Source organism: Lachnellula hyalina (assembly GCF_007821495.1).
Source record: "Lachnellula hyalina strain CBS 185.66 chromosome Unknown contig00125, whole genome shotgun sequence".
In the NCBI taxonomy this organism is placed as follows: Eukaryota; Fungi; Ascomycota; class Leotiomycetes; order Helotiales; family Lachnaceae; genus Lachnellula; species Lachnellula hyalina.
Window position 1 is genome coordinate 14,316 of NW_022157239.1, and position 20,583 is coordinate 34,898.

At 48.0% G+C, this 20,583-nt stretch overlaps 4 protein-coding genes across 4 annotated transcripts; 3 read left to right on the forward strand and 1 right to left on the reverse strand.

Moving 5' to 3' along the window:
- Positions 1 to 3,029: 3,029 nt before the first annotated feature.
- On the forward strand, positions 3,030 to 7,061 carry atp-1 (ATP synthase subunit alpha, mitochondrial; the record flags this gene model as incomplete). The annotated part of the gene is made up of 11 exons (XM_031151230.1): positions 3,030 to 3,224; positions 3,294 to 3,463; positions 3,554 to 3,610; positions 3,664 to 3,784; positions 3,839 to 4,273; positions 4,325 to 4,355; positions 4,674 to 4,729; positions 4,776 to 5,826; positions 6,130 to 6,140; positions 6,229 to 6,738; positions 6,801 to 7,061. The coding sequence occupies 11 exons, from the start codon at positions 3,030 to 3,032 to the stop codon at positions 7,059 to 7,061; spliced, it is 2,898 nt and encodes a 965-aa protein (XP_031003356.1).
- Positions 7,062 to 15,735: 8,674 nt separating this feature from the next.
- On the forward strand, positions 15,736 to 16,149 carry LHYA1_G006291 (uncharacterized protein; the record flags this gene model as incomplete). The annotated part of the gene is given in 2 exon segments (XM_031151231.1): positions 15,736 to 15,795; positions 15,808 to 16,149. The coding sequence occupies 2 exon segments, from the start codon at positions 15,736 to 15,738 to the stop codon at positions 16,147 to 16,149; spliced, it is 402 nt and encodes a 133-aa protein (XP_031003355.1).
- Positions 16,150 to 16,287: 138 nt separating this feature from the next.
- Positions 16,288 to 17,362, reverse strand: YFR016C (Uncharacterized protein; the record flags this gene model as incomplete). The annotated part of the gene is made up of 3 exons (XM_031151232.1): positions 16,288 to 16,962; positions 17,014 to 17,299; positions 17,352 to 17,362. The coding sequence occupies 3 exons, from the start codon at positions 17,360 to 17,362 to the stop codon at positions 16,288 to 16,290; spliced, it is 972 nt and encodes a 323-aa protein (XP_031003354.1).
- Positions 17,363 to 17,624: 262 nt separating this feature from the next.
- On the forward strand, positions 17,625 to 19,459 carry HACL1 (2-hydroxyacyl-CoA lyase; the record flags this gene model as incomplete). Its single annotated transcript, XM_031151233.1, has 2 exons — positions 17,625 to 19,340; positions 19,403 to 19,459. The coding sequence occupies 2 exons, from the start codon at positions 17,625 to 17,627 to the stop codon at positions 19,457 to 19,459; spliced, it is 1,773 nt and encodes a 590-aa protein (XP_031003353.1).
- Between the last annotated feature and the right edge of the window lie 1,124 nt (positions 19,460 to 20,583).

Consider the following 20,583-nt stretch of genomic DNA (forward strand, 5'->3'; position numbering starts at 1 on the left):
TAGAAGAGCGACACGGGCAAGAAGCGAGAGGGAGATGAGGTTTATAGGTTTGATATTGCAGTCTGCAGCTGTTAGTACGCGAATGAGGGCGCTCATCGTTGATACTCTGTTATTAACTCCTCTTAGCTATAGAAGAACAGAGTGGTTGAGTACTGTTACGCCGTTGGCAGGCAAGGGACTTTTGTGCTGCTTTGCTTCGCGAGTGGCCTAGGAAAATCCATGGTGGTTGAAGTTTGTCTGCATTGCGACGTGCTTGCCCATCTTTCGGCCTAGCTTTGAAAGTTGGATGGGTGCATTTGCCCAGGTGTCGTTTGCATCTAGAATGAGAGGGCGTGGCTGCAAGGCCTCTAGTAGAAATGGAAATGACAGACGTGGTCGATGTGGAGCAAGACTTCTCCGGTAGACTTCAGTTGTGCTGGCGTCAATTAGTATGAGTCTGTACGCTGATATGGACGGTTGGGTTCTCTTTGATGTACTCGATAGCAGTATTCCAGTAGGCCTCGGTAGACGTAGAAGGGGTTTTGATGATAGCTTTGGTATCGTTGCCAATAGCATATGAGCGAGTACAGTCTTGAGGATTGAGAATCAGTCATCTAGAATGAGACAATCGAGGCATAACTAACCTAGGAGAAGAACACTGTCCGGATACCGATGAACTAATCTATGGCACGGAGCATCGAGTGACTTGTACAAAGAATCTAGTTAAAGCTTGGAATGTATAGGAAGGAGAGCCGATTCTATAGGAATGAACTGTCGGCAAGGAGCTTTTTCGGCAACGGGTGTCCGAATACTGATTGCGTATAAGTTCAAATAAGCAGAAGCTTCCAACGAACAAAGCTATCCATGCATTGGCGCAAGTACATGCACAGACATTGGTCTGGGGGTGCCTTTAGCTAGAAGGATATGCCCCGTGGGACCAATCTTTTTGTTCGCTATCAGGAAAGAAGTCCAGATGGACATATTTTTGGTACTTTTTAAATTTTGTTTTTCATAGGTCATCCATCTAAAGGATTACTGCACTGCAGGTTCTCAGAGTCAGCGTTGCCTCCCTTTAAATCGGGAGTATTTGAATCTCTTAGAATTCTTGAGTCACTCCAAATAAGGAGATCTATGCTGGGAAGCCTACATCGACGAGGCTCATTATGTGAGGTGTTGACCAAATTGACATAAGAGCAGCCTCAAGGCCCGAAATCACATCTTTGACGAAAGCCTTGCGAGTCTTGATGTGGTTGCACTCTGCGTGAAATATTATTAGGTAACCTGATTGAGAAAGCTAGCAAGCTTATCTTTTCCATCGATGTCTGTTGCTCTTTGAGAGATTGTTAAGTTTATTCGTTTTAGCCATTCGAAATCACTCATATTCCATTCGTAGGATGAAAACTACTGCTCTGTGACTTGTCTCCGATGTGGAATGTCTTGCCAATAGGAGATTTTTTCAAATCTTGACCCATGATGATAGAGAAACGACACCAACTTTCTGCATAACACCTGACGGGGTGATTGGTCTGGGCCAGGGCCAGATGAGATCAACCCTTCCACTGTGAACTCATCACCTTTTATTAGGCAAGGAATCATACTTTCGACATCGTTGGGGATGAAGCCGGTTTGAAGGCGCCGTATTGCCGGTTTGGTCAAGGAATAATACAAATCCGTACAAGATTTATACTGGAGCGGCTCCGAGTAAAAAGTAAGAAGATTGCTGTTGTACGTCTAGTTGAAAACATCCTCTGCCTCGACCCAGGTGAGCGGTTGAGGACCAGCGTCTTCCATGGGAAGCTCTGTCTGCAGCATTGACTGGTGATGAAAGATTCACAAGTAAACCTATTATGTAGGTTAATCAAGTGCCTAGACTCTGCACTAAAGTTGCGGCCTTCCATCACGAACTTTTTAGGACTACCAATTCTGCGTCAAGCAGACGGATCTGACTCTCTGATTGAGTTGACTCAACTGGCCGCACTGAAACGGAAGACAATGCGGGAAAAGAGAGGATAGAAGAAATAAACTTTAAAGCCGAAAGGGAATTATGGGCGAGTGCAATACTTCTTTCCTGGCAAATTTTTGAGAGGAAAATGCGGGAGTGCTGCCAGATGAGTGTTCGAATTAATTTTCTTCGAGGTGACCGTTGTTGCCAGTCGCTCTTGCTTTATAAAATTTTTGCCATACCACGGCTTAGCACTTTGGATGAACCTTCAAGCAGGTTTGCCATCACTTCGGCTCGTCGAAGCATTTGATCTCAAATTGGTGATATATTTCTATTTCAGTTGGTTGAACTTGCAACAGACTAATATAGCTTCTGTAAGCTAAACGCCAGAACCCTTCTGTCAAATAGCAGGAAATATACACGCCTGGATTCAGTAGTAAACGAATTGATCTTAAAATAGAAAATTAAGCCTTTCATGTTATGTTTGAATATCTCAAATGCCGCGAGACAGGGGGAAATGTTTGGCTTGAATTCGTCCGAATCTAAAACCACGCAGCACATGGAGAATTAAGTAGTGAGTAGAGTAGCTGGGCAATTCAAGGCCTTATCCAGGGAAAGAAGTGAGAAAGGGGATATAAAGGGATGAAAAGGGATAACGGGAATCAACTTGTTTGATCGGAGGAAATGCGTGAAAAGAAAGACGACTTGAGGGTACGGAAGAAACCAAGCATGCATTATTATAGAATTACGGGATACTTAAAATACCTAAAATACAAGTATTGGTTTTATGAATACATATATAGATGTATAGGTATGTAAATGCAAAATGCAAAATGAAAATGTAAATGTGAAAATAAAAGGAAAGGAAAGCAAGGCTCCGCTCCGGAACAACTCGGGAATTTGAGCAGATCCACAAATCCTTCCCTAAAGCGACTAGCGGCCTTAGCTTCATTTGATTCCTGTCGACCTTCGCTCGTCGAATCTTTGCATTTAACAGAGTGGTCCTCATACCAACACAACTACACCTCCCATCTCCCATCTCCTCTCCATCAGTTGCGCCTGCGATTGATTCTTTTCTCCTTCCCTTCATACTTAGAGTCTGGTCATCATGTTCCGTCAAGCATTGAAGACCGCCGCCCCCCGGGTGGGCGCAATCTCTGCCAGAACCGCGGTACGTACCCTTCAATCATCCCCAAGGCCCTTGTACCAAGCTTCAATGGACCTCGATACTCTCAATGGCCTTCTCCCAGCATCTACAAGCTCAATTGAGTTGCAGCGCTGGTGGCAGATGTGGTTGAGAGCTGTCTGTTGAGCTTCAACAGCTCGCTCTGTTGTTTTCGGCCTATACTCTCGGCTAACGTAACATCTACAGGGACGAAGAGCCTCCCCAGCAGCATTCAACGCTGCCTCCAACCAAATCCGAAGCTACGCATCGGCCGAAAAGGCAACACCTACCGAAGTCTCTTCGATCCTCGAGCAGAGAATTAGAGGCGTGCGTGATGAGGCCGGTCTTGCCGAGACTGGACGTGTTTTATCTGTCGGGTACGTTGATGAGCACATAAACCGCCAATGAGCAACAACAGCTACATCTGGGGTCACGGGCAAAGAATGGAGTACTGACTGGGGTAACAGTGATGGTATCGCTCGTGTCCACGGTATGAGCAATGTCCAGGCTGAGGAACTTGTTGAGTAAGTGTTATGCATCCAGGAGGAGATGATGTCTGGCTAAACAAGTACTGCAGGTTTGCATCCGGTGTCAAGGGCATGTGCATGAACTTGGAAGCTGGCCAAGTCGGTGTTGTGCTCTTTGGTTCTGATCGTTTGGTCAAGGAGGGTGAGACTGTCAAACGTACCGGAGAGATCGTGAGTTTCAAGAATAATCATTCTAAAAGCTGGCAGAATGCTTATGGAGTATAGGTCGATGTTCCTGTCGGAATTGAGATGCTCGGCCGTGTCGTCGATGCTCTGGGAAACCCAATTGATGGCAAGGGACCCATCAAGACCACCGAGAAGCGCCGTGCTCAATTGAAGGCACCCGGTATCTTGCCTCGACACTCCGTCAACCAGCCCGTACAGACTGGTCTTAAGTCCGTCGACGCAATGGTGCCTATTGGACGTGGTCAGCGTGAGTTGATTATTGGTGATCGTCAAACCGGAAAGACTGCCGTTGCTCTCGATGCTATTCTGAACCAAAAGCGATGGAACGACGGAAACGACGAGACCAAGAAGCTTTACTGTGTCTACGTTGCCGTTGGGCAAAAGCGATCAACTGTTGCTCAGCTCGTCAAGACCCTTGAGGAGAATGATGCCATGAAGTACTCCATTGTCGTTGCCGCCACTGCCTCCGAAGCCGTATGTATTCCACCCTTCTGTGTCTGATGCATCTCTGACAGGTTTACATAGGCACCTTTGCAGTATATCGCGCCCTTTACTGGTTCGTCAATTTCTCATTTTTCTTTGCATCTTCCCCATTGCTCCTTCCCATCTTCCCCATTGCCCCTTCCTCCGACTTGTTGCGTCGAGCAGGGTACCCACGCAAGGCGTGGAGTGTGCCCATCAACTTGATCATGATCGCGACTTCCTTCCCGGCTTCGACGGTGCTGCCTTCATGCACTTCTTCTTCACTTCTGGACTTCTCTTCTTCAACAACCTCCTCACCACAACGCGTTCTTCTCTACCTTGAACACGCTTGAATTGAGTCTGTACTATCTTCTGTACATCTTCTCGTCGATACCACCGATCTTCAGGTCAGACCAGTCTGGCGCCTTTGTGACACTTATCGACGGCCCCGATTTGGACGGCGTCCAAGTAAGCAATTCCCACCCATTGCCGTATGCAAGCTAATATATGACAGGTAATGGCTACAATGTCTGCCGTCCCGGGCCCGCTGCAGAAGCTTGTGGACGATTACATGTTTCAACATGTCAATCTCAATGCTCCAGACGGGTACATCAATCCAGACTTCAAGATTGTATTGCAAGCAGAGGCCGGCCGCAACATTTGTGCTGCTACACCTCTCACATTCGCACCGGGCCTCGAGGTTCTTCAATCTGATACGCCGCCAACGCCCGACTTCTGGTTGTCTACTCCCAAGCCTCTAGACAAGTCCTGGGCTGTGTACGCCGCGCTCCTGACCAAAGACGGTTGCGAGCCGGGTCTGTGCATTGGTTCTGGAACTGATGCCGTCGACGGGTACATGGGTCGCGTCGCCCATTACTCCGACAAGAGGCATCCTCGACTCCCTCGTTTTGTCCGCCTTCTCTACGACAAAGGCTACGACCTCGCTCACATTGGTCTGCTTTGCTGGGCGACTATACCATCTGTTATAATCATGCCGCGAGCAAGACGGCGGTTCATCGCTATCGAGGGAACATTCACGAACATCTTCTACTCTGCGATTCCCACCTGCATGGACGCGCTGTGGACTGGTCTAGTGCCATGGTCTCGGGACGACGTCCTCTGGCGCCCGCTCAATTCCCACACACCATTCAAGGAGGGTGTCGTTGGCGACTTGAAGATGACCGCAGAAGAGCTTCTTGCCCTTGCAGCGGAGCGAAAGAAGCGCGCAGTGCAGCATTCGAAGAATGCCTATGCAAAGAATGCGCAAAGAATGAGAGAGACATACGACCGCGAACGTGCTCAAGACATCGATGCATTCCGCTTGAAGAAGCGTATTCAGGCAATTGCATGGGTCGCGAAGAACAAGAAGGCAAGGGCCGCGAGCAATAAATCCAAGAAAAAAGCCGTTGCAAAAAAGCGATTCTACTGTTCATACTGCAAGATGGCATTCGCGGACAGCACCAAGCTCAAGAGACACAAGAACTCTGCCGCACACAAGCATCGGCTCAATGGACGCCGTCCGACTACCAAACAACGCAGTGACCAAGCATCGCGTGCTCGAATCCGTACCGCCAGGACATTCTACTGCAAACCATGTGATCAAACCTTCGATTCTGCATACCATCTGGACGCCCACAAGACTTCCAGCCGCCATCTGAAGAAGGCTGTCCTGGCGGCCAATTCTTTTACCTAACTGCCTCTCGCCACCTTTTTGGAAGACCATCCTTATAATCGGCAGTGCTGATTCGGACGCTGTCCAACCTTGCTACCGTCCTTATCGGCTGACAGTTTTTTCCCTTTCGTCACTTGTTCACAGAGTTGTCTGACAATAATGCTATATTGATACACTGCTAACATATCTATAACAGGCACTTCCATGGTAAATAAGATCCCCCCTCTTGCGCTCGGACAATACCTTCCCCCTTCCTCCCTTCTCATAGAAGAATACATGCTAACATTATGTGCAGGGTGAATGGTTCCGTGACAATGGCAAGCACGCAGTCATCGTTTTCGACGATCTCTCCAAGCAGGCTGTTGCATACCGTCAAATGTCTCTGCTTCTCCGTCGTCCTCCCGGACGTGAGGCCTACCCCGGTGACGTCTTCTACCTCCACTCTCGTCTCCTTGAGCGTGCTGCCAAGATGAGCGACAAGCACGGTGGTGGTTCTTTGACTGCTCTTCCCATCATCGAGACCCAGGGTGGTGATGTGTCTGCTTATATCCCAACCAACGTTATTTCGATTACCGATGGACAAATTTTCTTGGAAGCCGAACTCTTCTACAAGGGTGTCCGCCCTGCCATCAACGTCGGTCTTTCCGTGTCCCGTGTCGGATCTGCTGCCCAACTTAAGGCCATGAAGCAAGTCGCTGGTTCCCTGAAGCTTTTCTTGGCCCAATACCGTGAGGTCGCTGCTTTCGCTCAATTCGGTTCTGATTTGGATGCTGCCACCAAGCAAACTCTTAACCGTGGTGAACGTGTAAGTTTTACAACTATATTGATCCTTTCATTATACGAGTATTTGCTAACAAACCTCCCTAGTTGACTGAGCTCCTCAAGCAAAAGCAATACTCCCCAATGGCCGTAAACGAAATGGTTCCCCTCATCTACGCCGGTGTTAACGGACACTTGGACACTGTCCCCGTCAACAAGATCCTGCAATGGGAGGCTGACTTCATTGCTCACATGAAGACCAACGAGAGCGATCTGCTGGCCACGATTGACAAAGAGGGTGCGTTGAGCAAAGATCTCGAAGCGAAATTGAAGGACGTTGTTGTGACCTTCACAAAGAGCTTTACATAAGCGCGTACATAAAGGATAAATGCTACTCCGCCTGTCGTCTCTTTTGTTCTTGGCATGAATAGTCTGAGGAGGAGAAAATGGGAACAGATATGGTGATGGTAGTGGAAGGAGCGGGGGTGGACTTTTCGTTGCTATGGGAAGGTTGAAAGATAGTGGAGCTGTAAAATAGATGACAGTCGATACTTGCTGATTTCCTTTCTAAAAAGTCCAGTTATTTTGCGTGTGACTTCGCTACTGGTTGTGCAATTTGAGCTCACGAGGATGCAGCTCTTGGCTCCTACCGTATTGTACGGTCTTTCCCACAAAAGGATCATCAATTATGAACCCTAGGCTCTTTATTATACTTTCCTATGCTAGACGTAAAAAGTGGCAGTTACCTTACTCTTATCATCTTTTCATGTCCCACGCTACGTGGCATATTATAAATTGTTTGCCCCTTTTCTTTTCTGTCCGCCACCGGGAGGCTTCTTCTTTTTATGGAGACATCCGTGTAAAATACTATAGGAGAGGAGTAACGACAAGTTTACCTCAAATAATAGGGCAAGAGCGTCAGAGCGAGTCGGAGATTTGTAAACTGAAAGCGGAAAGGAGACCGTGCCACATTCTCGATTCCAAAATTGCCCTAATTCAGCTCAATATCGGCCCTTTGGTCTTGCAGTTCGGCTCCGTTTTTTTTTTTTTTTTCAGATTTTCATATCTGGGAAATACTTTATATGGCCAAAGGCAATGAATACATACTATCCTTAGTGCAGGTAAGCCTTGCCAATCACCGATTGATAAAACCCTCAAGCTGAGTCAGACACATCAGTGACATCACTCAAGCCTTTATATGTTTGTATATAACTTTCATTTTCATTTTTTCGTAGACAGCTACGTACCGCCTATTAACAGACACATCACCACTCGCAATGACCGCCGAGGTACAAAGTCGATTGTAACAAGCATGTAGCAGTCCAAAACCTAATCAACTATCTGTCCTGAGATCTGGATGAACCACCGATTCCAACAAGAGGAAAAAGGAAAGACAAGATGGGTATCATGGCGAACGCAATATTGACTGCATGGGCAACGAAATCGAGTGTTGTAGTATGCATAAGGTTCGTAGAATGATGGGCAATCTAGAGACAGATGCCTTTTTGGAAGAAGAAATATTTTCGACAATTATTTATAGTGTACTTCCAGGGGATCTGCCAGCCGAACGAGTTCAGACGCTGTTGAATTCGAAGTCGCGGGCTAGTCTGGAAGATAACAACGTCATCGTATCGGATGGCAAAAGTGCCTGTTAGGGTACAAGAGACTCCAATGAACTGGGCAAATATGCTCATCTGGCCTGGTTGTAACCGAAGCGAGTGAAACGGGGCGCACTGGGTGCTTTTGCGTGCAAGGTTCGGGACTGGAAGAATTCTCCTACTTCCTTTGCTTCATTCGCGGGGTAGCTAGGCGACTTTTGAGATTCGATATTGGCTCCCTGTGGAATTCGATTTTTTGACTTGAGCAGTAGTGGCTTGAGGCTTCTAACTTCCTCTTCAAACCTCCTTAAATGAACAGTTTCGCCTACTTCTTGCAGGACATCATTGCTGTCTTGACGGCCAAAAGCGCCAACGATAATTCCGCATTTGCGAAGTCTGTGCGGACCACCATCCGCGGCGTGAATGGTCACTAAACGGCCATGATCATACCCGCTTTCTGTGAAGCGCTTGTTCTCCCATGTTATGCAGCCGCGAGAACGCAGAGCATTTATATGCTGCTTAGCGTCTAGATCGAGAGGCTCATGCATACCATGAGCCGCGATAATTTGCATTCGCAGACCTCCTGGTTTGAAGAGCTCCTCATCGGTCATCATTGGTTTTGCTGGGGCGAGCTCAACAGCGTACAAGAGATTGTAGCCAAGGCTTTGCGCGATATTTTGACAGACAAAAGCCACTTTATTCTCTTCGGCCATTGAATCACCGGAGCTGCGTGATGTAAACGGCGAATTGGCGGATGGACTCTTAACGTGCGGAGGCAGCTCGGGCAGAGGTGGAAGGGCAACATCCATGCTCTTCGGAATCGGGATTCTACTCTGAATCTTTTTATTTTTGGGCGGCCATCCAAGAAGGGGTCGCTGTGGATCAACATCTATAATCTGCGAAGCCTCCGGCTGTTCTGCTGGCCATAGCTCGTTTTGAGGATTATCTGTAACAGAAGCATTGCTTGCCTCCTGGTAAACTTCTTCAGCACAGTCGTCATCATGTAGTGCCATGAAGTCTTCAACCGAAATGTCGAAATTTGCCTGTTCAAATTCCTCATGGAGGGAAAATGCAGGTGTGTTCGGGGGATGTGGGTGAAGAGATGTGATATCCGAGGAAGACCATGGCCGAGGCGAACAGGACCGGTAGTCATCGGAGTTTGGAGTGATAAGATTGTAAGAACTGACAGCGTGGTCAAACTCAGGATCAATGGTGAGTTTCCTACCCAGACTTCCGAGCCCCTGGGGATCGTGTTGACTGTCGATGAATACTGTGTTATTCTCTGAATTGGCAGAAGATGGCGGTGTATTTTCTTGATAACTAGAAAAGTAGCCTGGAACGGGATACTCTGTAAAGATTCCGCTTGTTCCACTTGGCGGAGTCTTCGGCTCCGTAACGCGTAATGCGGAAGGTAGGAGGCTATAATTAAGAAAGCTTCTTGCCTCGTCGTCAATCCTCGACTCCTGTTGCATAAAGTCTGTTCCTTGTAATTCAGATGCGATGTGGTTTAGATCCGCCATTATGCTTTGGCCCAAATGAAACAGCTTCGTCCGATGATTGGTGTCGAACGTGTCCCGGGGAGAATAATCAAATACTGCCAAAACGCCTATGGCGACCCCTTCCGGAGACAGTAGTGGTATTGCGGCAAAGAATCTGATACGATCAAGTTCACCATTGACGAGGGGACTATCTTGGAAGCGCCAGTCCTATCAATTTTAGCAAGGAGATTGAGTCATGGACGGATGTAACAAACCAAGTGGGTGTCTAGAACAGCCAAGGCGTCCGTGGTCAAAAGTGCATGTGCTCCCATGCTGATTTTACGCTTAATCTCCCCGGCGTCTTCTCTCGTTACAACTCTAAGGCGCTCAAACTCTTTGTCAAAGCAAGAGATCGACGCAAACTGCGTGTCGAGAACCTCCATTGCGGAGTATATGCATGCAGAAGCCTTCTCTTCTCCCCAACTATTCCAGGCAGGCTCGTAAGTGGCGCTCAGATCTAACCTCATTGGCTCATTTGGAGGGAAGATACTTGGGAGGTATCGAAATCTGGGACTGAGGAGAGGTGCATCAGGTAGGTGATTGAGGTTGAATTTACCCTGGGGAATGTCAGTGGAGATTCACACAGACAGTTTGACCGGCGGTGGACAAGATGACTGATATTGCGGGTGTAGCTAGGGAACAAATCTGCTGATAAGAGCAATACTGACAGTTGCGTAATTTTGGAGCCAAGAATTCCAGTGCTCGAACAAGCCCGGGTCTTGAGTTACAAGAGAGGCAACATAGTCAATCTGATCAGCTATTGAGCGATGAACAGCTCGAGGTTCATTATGTTCTTCTGGATAGTAATGATCATCTTGGTCTTCTTGGTCGTCTTGATCGTCTTGATGATCTTGATAGTTTCGGTTGTCTTTGGTCACCGGAACATCCGCAGTAGATCCGTCCTCCAAGGTATGGCCATACTCCGAGTCTGTTGCATAGCTCGAAGATGTGTGTTGAATGTCTGGTCCATAGATGGTGTCCGAAAGTTGCGAGCGATGTGCAGCTGTCTTTACGGGAAACTTCTTTGTGCGAGCACTATTACGACCGAATGGCTTCGCTTCGACTCTTGCCTTGGGCTTATTTTGCAAAGGTCTGATGAATGAACATGGCTGGACCAGGCCCTTAAGTTCATCATTGATCTTCTCATTCTGCGCCATAAGTTCATACTTGCGTTGTAGCACCTCATTGGTGACCCTTTTGATCTCCTTTTCTTTCTTACTGAAAATTTTGCTCATGAAGCTATAGCTTGCATATCTCTTTTTCGTCTCCTGGCTTGATGATGTCTTTGATACAAGCGTCAAAGAGCTGCTGTGAGACGAAGAGGAGGAACTAGGTGCATCTGTGACTCTAGTGCTAATGGCAGTCTGGTCGAGAATGAGGGGATTGTTATACATGGCTCTCGTGGCAGACATTCGAATAAGACGTTGTAACTCAAGGAGATGTGAAAGGCTTCCAATGAAGGAAGTTGCCAGTCAAAAGGCTATCTGTGAACGGAATTAGCAAAGCTTCATAGAATAGAGGACCCCAGGCCCTGTAACCTACTGATTGACTTTAACTCTAGCCCCTATTACAACGACTGGGGGCTGTGCCCAACTCCAGAGCAACTCGGTACTTGGCAAATCAGAAGTAAATCGATCTTCAAAAAAAGTTAGAATACTAAGTTTCCAATGTTCTAGGTCCGCTTTCAAACGATTTGACATCATTTGCCCATGTAGTGGTGTTCGTGCTCATATGTAGAGAATTGGGTAGGACAAGGGGGAAAAGCGGTCGGGGAGGGGGGCTTTCGCACATACCTGGAGACTCTGGCCGGTCTTGCTGCCTATCGTCTATATGTTTTCCGGTAGGAGGCTACCATCCAAGGCCTAAATAGCTAGAGCGCGTAAGCTAGAATATACACCACATGGGCTGGATCAAACGCGGAAATCGGGATTGAACGCTTTGTAAGAAAGGCACCAGCATCAGAGGACTTACCTTATTCGTACCTTCGAGACCCTCAAAATCTAGTTCCTACCGTGGATGAAGTCAGAGCGAAGCAGTTCGCGACACCTCAAAACCAAAGAGGGATGTTAGATGTGGCGGATATCAAGATTGAATCTGGGTGCAAGGTTCATAAAGGTACAGGTATGTAAGGACGGCGACGGCGACAATCGGAGAAATGCGGTAGGAAGATGGGGAGAGTAGGAAGAGTTGCCCTTTAACAACATTAGTGAATTGGTGCATATATTTGAAGGCGAAGTTCAAAAGTCGTAGCAGATTCACAACTGGGAAGAGGGGTAATACCAGTATCCGAATGATGGGAAGGAATACCCTCGATTCTGCTGCCGCCCTTTCGCCGCAGTGAAACCAACCCCTCGGCGGCACAAGTTGCTTATGACGGTTCTATCAAAGAGAATAGTGCAGAGTAAACTGACCTTTTCTGCCCGGCTAAAAATGCCACTTAGTATCAACACATCAGGCCCAGGATAGAACACCGCGGAGCATATGATTGTCGTATCCTATGTGTCGCACAAAGCAATAGGCGCGATTGATATGAACGCGTTGCTGCGGCAATGGAAGATGGCAAAGACGCAGGAGTTGAGGCAATATGTGGCCAAGACAGGTTCTATTCACAATATTCGTTCCGACACGGCAGAACAGGCCGCTCCAAAGATATGGATATCTGGGGTCTTTGAATGGCTCCAGAAACACAAATGGACCATGAACAGAATGTTGCCGAATAGGAAAAAAGACAAGACAGCTTTGTGCAACGCTTTGTATCCTTGCAGGCAGTGCAGCTCATGCGGACTGCAGTGGTGGAGTGTGGGCTTCTCGACTAGTGACACTGTGTAAGTTGTAGTTGTAGGACTGCAATGCAACTGAGGGGAACCCTATTTGACCTACCTAGGCTCTCAAAGGTACTTCTATACACGAGTAAGAAATCTGAAGACAAAAGACTCGGCCTAGATGCCGATGCTGATGCTGGATGATGAGATGTCACGGAATGAAAAGTCTTAGCGTTGGTCGGCTTGTCATTAATGATATGAAGAGTGCAAAGGCGGGAGACCCTGAGTTAGTGGGGTCTCAGATAGGACGGTATATCAAGTTGGCAAAGAGTGGTTGAACATGAACAGACAATACTGTACTGTATCATTCAGATCGCGCCTTCCTGGTCTGGAGCCCGTGTTGAATACCCATCATATTCCAAACCAATAAAGGCTAGGTAGGTACCTATCAAAGGCATGTACAAGTACACTCGGAAGGTAATCACGACCAGAGCAGAACTTACGGCATGGCATCTCGCCGCAGAGAGTCGGAGAGTCTGAATGCCCGTTCTTCCTTGCTTCTTCACCACAACATAACTCTATATTCTAACCCGTCCGATCTCCCGAGTAATTTGCAGTGCTACAGGTACCATCTTGCGGGCGGCATCTCACCGGGCCCTCCTGTGTAGCACTTCATAATGTTCGGGTCCGAGCCCGAGTCGCTGGTGGGCGATGAGATGAGATGAGAGTGAGGCGAGGCGAGGGGGTTGAGTGAGGTTGGTGGCGGCATTGGCGGGCTGGCGGGGAAGCAATGAAATGAAAAGGAGCTGCCGATCTGGCGGGAATGGTGCAGGCCAAGGCCAGACCCCAGCACAAAGACATGCGGTTCTCCCACGACCACGACCTCAAGTCAAGCTCTACTCTGCCTGGACTCGAGTCACTCGGCCTCGTACCTGAACTACTACGTCTTTGACAGTTTCACAGAACAAGCGGTGGGTATACGTATCTTGGGATCAAAGTGCAAGTGCTCTTTACCTCTGCGACGTTCCATGGTTTTGTTGTCACAATGCCATATTTACAGTTGGTCCGCTCATATTTGGCATCTCCGTCACAATTTTCGAGGTCCCTCCGGTTCATGTTGCTTTTTGTCGTTTTTTATTGTCTGTGATCGCCGTCAATATTCATAGGCAACTAGCGTTGCTGCTTGGTTTCCATGCTGTATTTGCTTTTGTCCGAAACTGCCTCAGCCTCTCGGAGAGCCCCTCGCCAAGTCCGCGTCAGACTTGAATGAAACCTTTCCAGTATATTTCATAGGTTCTGTTCGGGAAACGCGCACTCTGCATTGCCAATATGTATTGTTGCTCTCCACGTTCTGTGGTGATGGCTACAGCGAGATTCCCACGAAAGACAAACTTCTAAAGGACTTCTAGAATGTTGTGCAAATGTGCAGATCCTCACTGTCACTCAATACAGATATCATCGGACAAAGTCGCCGAAGTCACTTAATCTCGCGCGTTACCATATCACCATGTGACTATATACTTATTTTGGCTCAAATCGCTTCCCCAAATCACCGGATGGGATCACACCACATGCACATTCCCGTCTACCCGTTGCTGGGAACACTGCTTTGGGACTATACGACAGGTTTGACAAGATGCAAATATCCGGTGTCACTCACATGTCAGCCTCTGCCGAGATTCTCGTCATTTTTGGGTTGGCTGTGTGCTCTGACTTGTATAGAGAAGAGGCTCGACACCGAGGGTCGGAGTCAACAAACCATCTGCACGTCATTCTTAGTAACAGAGATGATAAGCCTGTACTATATTGATGCAGCCTTCTGCCTAGATGGAAATTTGTCAATGGTATAACAGATTTCGTTGTGTATAACTCCTGATATCTCCGACCATAAGACTGCCCTGAAGATCGCCTGAAAGTTTCCGATGCCGCGGAACGACCAGAATCTTCCGTGCCTATTGCAATTCATAGGGTTATCGTCTCCGACAGAGTTCAGAACACATATTCTAGTACTTTTAGTCTTGGACTGCTGACTGAAGTAACGATTCCACGGGCATGGGACCAAAAGGATTTCTCAAGACATGAACCTCGACCCTCACAGGAGGAAGTAAAGGGCATTTCCAAAGCTGGAATCGGAACCAATAGAGTAAATTGAAAGCATTGCGAGTGGAATGTTATGTGAAGAGTTTTTGTTTTTCTCGTTACTCATAAGAGGTTGTGCCTGGTGATTCTTGTCCCAGCCCAACACAACAAGAACCTCCTTCTATGCCTGAAACCTTTAGGTTGAAGGTTTTAGGATCGAATTTTAGATTTAGATTAAGAAGAATATTGAACGTGAACCGGTAGATACTGTGTAATTGCACAATAATAGATTTCATTTGGATCACGTGATGTCGAGTGACGAGCGCGTTTTGGGTGATATGTGCTTCACATCAACACGTTCACCACTTTATCTTTTTTCGATAAAGGTCCTCCTTGGTCCCAGATTTTCAAACTTTACAGACCTTCATCATCCGCCCTCCCAAATACTTTTATTGGACTCCGAGAAGCATCATCTCATAATGGCTCAGCGAGAAGTTGCTTGAGTCTCACTTGCAGATATGCGTCGTATGATGGCCGGAGGGAATGGCTCTGAAGCGTTCAAAAAGCCAAAGTGTGCAGTCTGCAACATCATATAGACGGATAACCGGAAACTACTGACCTGTGGACGCCGCAAGAAGACCCCATACTGCAGTAAGTCACCCGGTCTCCAAGAACAAACAACCAGGATTAACTATCTTTAGGCAAGGACTGCCAAGCAGAGAACCGGGGAACCCACAAGTTAACCTGCAAAGCGTAAAATTATATTGTTAACATCTCCCTCTGCCCCACCGGAATCACCAACCCCTCGGTAACCCGCACGCTCTCCTGCCCCTCAACCGCAACGTTCGAGCAATTGCACCGCGCCCTGCAAATAGCTTTCGGCTGGGCCAGCACGCACACCTACGATTTCAAAACCAAAGATCGAAACGTGCAACCATAGCTCCTATTCGACATGATGACATATATCACCCGCCGCATGAGACAAGACGCCGCCTAATTCGGCGATAACCCGTTACCAGACTCAGGACCGAGATAGAACCTCTTGCGGATCATCGAGAAAGGTCCAATGGGACCAGGTAGTTTTGCTTCCGCCAAAGGATTAGACTCAATGCACAATCGAGATCGTGTACATTCCTAGACTCCCAAAATAGATAGCAAGAAGATCAAACTAAGCAAAGTGCTGGAGAATAAGGAATATAAGGGCGCGAAAATTGAGTACGAGTATGATTTTGGCGACTGCTGGCAGCACACGGTTGATATTGCGGGGAGAGCGGAGGCGAGTAATCGGTTTTTGTGTTTGGAGGGCGAGGGACATAGTGTTGCGGAGGATGTGGGAGCCAATCAGGGTTGGTTGAAGCTGAGAGAGGCATACAGAACTGCGGATCCCACTACAGAGCAAAGGGAGAAGAGAACTTGGTTTGAGAGCGGGGCCAGTAACAATGATCCGAAGGGATTTGGAAATGGGAGGGAGTGGGATTAGGATGCGAATGCTGCCAATGCTAACTTGCGGCGCTGATGTGTAACTGCATTTTGGATACAGAGATTCCGAAGTAGAAACAGACTGGTATTAGCTAAACGTAACGCCATACCTACACATTACTCATCCCATGTCATGAAATCACTCCTTTTCATCTGCCTCATCCTCGCTATCTTCTTCGTCTTCATCTTCGTCTTCATCCTCTTCCTCTTTGACACAAGACTTCACAGGCGGCTCAACATCTGCCGGCTTCCAAGCCGTGCTATTGGGAGACTGCATCGACTCTAACTTGCTGATAGAATGCCGGGGCGTCTTGATTTCAAACCCAGATCCAGGGGCTCGTCGCCAGGTTGTTGAGGTGGGTGATTGCATGAGTGTTGGTGTCTCGATTGCATGTTCCGTTTCTGGGATGGTGAGAGGAGCTGGTACAGCTTTCCCCTTTTCTTTTGGCGGCTCTGCCTCTCCTACTCCGTCGAACGTCTCCACGGGTGGTGTCATCTTGTTATCCTTTGCCTTTTGTGCTGCTTCTTGTCCGGCCTGTCTTAATGCTAGGGATATAGTCGTAGGCGCGCCGCCTGTCGGGGGCTTCGAATCCGAGACTGAAGCTTCTGCGGATTTCGAACTTGCCGCTGGGGCTTTGGGGGCTGTTGAAGTGGGCGTAGAACCAGGCTTCTTGTTCTCTTGGGCAGCTATCACTGCGTCCGAGAGTTTGGATAGGGGTGTCGAGGGTCCGGCTTTTACTGCCTTATTCTTTACGATCTTGACGTGCTGCTTTAGCTCACCGTATTCGTTCCAGTCCTCGATTTCAACGAGATCCTACGTGGGAGTTAACGACTGTATATCTTCCCGGAAATGGGCAGGACCAACCCCGACTACGAAACCCTCTTGCACCAACCCAGGTATCTTCCTCACACGTCCAGATTCATCTTTTCCTGCTCTACGGCCCCATATCTGGCGGGCTTTCTCATCTGTAGCGATGTCGAGGGCTTTGAAGGGAATCTTGTTGGCTTTCAAGATCGTCTCGAGGCGAGAGGTCGCTGTGACAATATGAGACGATCCAGATGTCAGAGACGTGTAGAGGTAGAGAGCCGGGTCCGAATAATATGGATTTTCTGACATGTTGAAAGCGTGTGGTGAAGTTGTTGGGTCTAGTCTGGTGTTGTCGATTCAGATCGATCAACCGCTCGTTTCACAATTGCGTGAACGAGCGAGCCATGACTATAGTTTTTTTGCATAAAAAATGTCTCGTGAGCATTCACTCTAGGCTTTAGGGCAAGAATGTCACATTAGGCCGTTTATAAAAAGAGCATGATATCTTACCATTGGTACACGTCGCACGGCTTCAGGCCCATGCGTTATCATTATCGGCGCTTGCACTACTCGAGTACAGTATGGAGCTTCATTGAGGTCATAGTCATGCTGTGGCAGCCTCGGCTCCCCTGTGCCTAACTATTTCTCACTGTGCAACTCGCACCACAATGGTATCGCCCACGGGAGCTGCCTTGATAGCTCGGGCTCTGCATGAACTAGGTGTTAAGGTCATATTTGGACTTGTTGGAATCCCAGTGGTTCAAATTGCAGAAGAGGCAATTGCTCTGGGTATTAGGTTCATTGCCTTTCGAAACGAGCAATCTGCTTCCTACGCTGCTACAGCATATGGCTACTTGACGGGCAGACCGGGCGTTTGCCTAGTAGTTGGAGGTCCAGGAGTTCTCCATGCTATGGCTGGAATTGGCAATTCGTCTGCAAATGCCTTTCCTTTACTGCTATTAGCTGGCTCCAGCGAGACACATTTGGTTACTAAGGGGGCTTTCCAGGAGATGGATGCTATTTCACTTCTTACTCCCCATACGAAGATTGCAGTTCGGTCAAGTCTCGATTCGATACCCCAGAGTCTGACGAATGCCTACAAAACGTCATTCTATGGGAGATCAGGCCCCAGTTTCGTTGATCTACCCGCAGATTTCATCCAAGGAGAGGGGGAGGAGATAGCGACACGCATTGTGCCAGCACCTCCAAGAGCTGCCTCAGATCCAGAGAAAATCCAGAGCATTGTACAAATTCTCAAGTCCGCTAGAGCGCCTCTTGTGATTGTTGGAAAGGGGGCTGCATATTCGCAAGCAGAAGCTGCGATTCGGAAGTTGATTGACCAGAGCAAGATCCCCTTTTTACCTACACCTATGGGAAAAGGTGTCCTTCCCGATTCTCATCCATCAAATACCGCTACCGCGAGATCTGCTGCTCTGAAGGGTGCAGATGTCGTCTTGATCCTAGGAGCAAGATTGAACTGGATTCTACACTTTGGAGAAGATCCAAAATGGAACCCTGATGTGAAGATCATCCAGGTCGATATCTCAGCAGAAGAATTGGGTAAGAATAATGGTGATCCAGCATTGGGCGTCATTGGAGATGTCAAAGCCGTGACTACTCAACTCACCGAAGCTCTTGGGAATTGGGAATACAATATATCTTCAGAGTATGTAAAGTCACTGGAGGCTAGTGCTGCCAAAAACGAGGCCAAAGCAGAAAAGGCTGCGAAAGTGGACAAGAGTCCCATGACCTACGCAAGGACTTTCAATGTGATCAAGGAAACGCTCGATACGTTATCACAGCCAGGAGATGGTGGTGTTGTCTATGTATCTGAGGGAGCAAATACCATGGATATTTCCAGGAGCGCATTCCCGGTTGAGCACCCACGGCTACGTCTCGATGCAGGCACACATGCAACTATGGGCGTTGGTCTTGGGTACGCAATTGCAGCTCACTGTGCCTACAATTTCCCTTCCCCGGAAGCTACATCCGGACCGAAAACATGTCACAAGAAAGTCGTTTGCCTTGAAGGTGACTCGGCGTTTGGTTTCTCTTTGGCTGAGGTTGAAACGATGGCAAGATACCGGATGGATATTTTGATTTTCGTCATCAATAATGGAGGGGTATACCACGGGGACAGTGACGATTCGGATGCATGGTTACAGTTACAGAATAATACGATCGAGGGGAAGTCTCAGGGTGGGCTTCGAAGTTCCAGCTTAGGTTGGGAAGTTAGATATGAGAAAGTTGCAGAGATGTGCGGCGGGGAAGGATACCTAGTCCGCACACCAGAAGAGCTTGCAAGAGCTACAGAAGAGGGGTTCAAAGCATCTGTTCCAGTAGTAGTAAACGTGATTATCGAAGCAGGACAAGCGCAGAAACTGGTAAGTCAATTCGTTTGCATCTCCCCATCTTGAACGTGGGCTCGTGACTGACACCAGGCTAGGAATTTGCTTGGCAGAGTAATTCAAAAAAGACAAAGAAGAAAGAGTCCAGGTTGTAAAAGTGTCTTCTAGACATGCTGGGGCCAAAAAGAAATAATGCGAATGCGGCTGCCTGCACATGTATATGTACAATATCTCAAGCGAGACCAGACATTACAGATTCTGAAATAATAACATGAAGAAACTTCACGTTGAAGGCCCACCATGCAGTCGCAAGTGCCATTTCCACATTAAAGTCTTTGGGCTGTGGTGCTTTTAGAAACCGGGGACGCCTTTAATTCGCGCATGATGCCGTTGACCCCCTCATTTTGGCTATCTTGCAGCAGCTCAAGCTCAAGCTCAAAGTAGGAACATGAGTTCAATGTAAGTCCAAATTCCATATAACACTGCCTTTCCTCCCCGAATACCCAAGCTCTTTCCCTCAGTTCAACCTCAACACGCTGCTTGCTCTAGCAATAGCTGAATCAACATCCGCATCAACAGCGCAGTCCATGTCTAACATGCACATGTACATCTCCCGGAAGAAATCCCCCAAACGCAAATACATCACCATCGACAAGACCACCTACCCCCTCTCCCCCAGCATCCGTACCACGCTCGCCCAAAGACCACGCCCCGATGACCATCAATGCAACCCACGTCTCCGTGAACCTCAACCTCTCTACCTCTGCAATATTGACCCCCTCTCCCACCTCACCAAACTGGTCTGAATACAGCCCCCCATCACCATCAACACAACCCTCCCCATCAATCTTCATATCGTCCCCCCAACAACCCGCCCTTCTCACCCACCGCGCCGCCTCAGAACTTGACCTCCTCACCTCGCTATCCAAAACCCTTCACCCCGCAACCCTCAACATCTGATCTGGAAAAAAAGCTCAAGGAAGGCTTCGGGAAATGGGATAAGCGATACGAGGAGCAGCAGCTGACGGCTGCGCTTTCTAGTGCGGAGGCAAAGGGCCGTGAGAATGCGCGGAAGGAGTGGGGAGATGTAGAAGTAGAAGTGGTTATGGGGAGTGTCCTTGTGTGACCAGGTATTGAAGTATTGGCATGATTGAGTTGCTTGTCAATTTTGATTTCTACCTGCTAGTTGGGGTAGATAAAGGCGCTTTGACATTTGTAAAGATGGAGTTTTCACATGCAAGTTGGGTCATTTTGTTTTTATGGCCGCTTGATTAAGAGA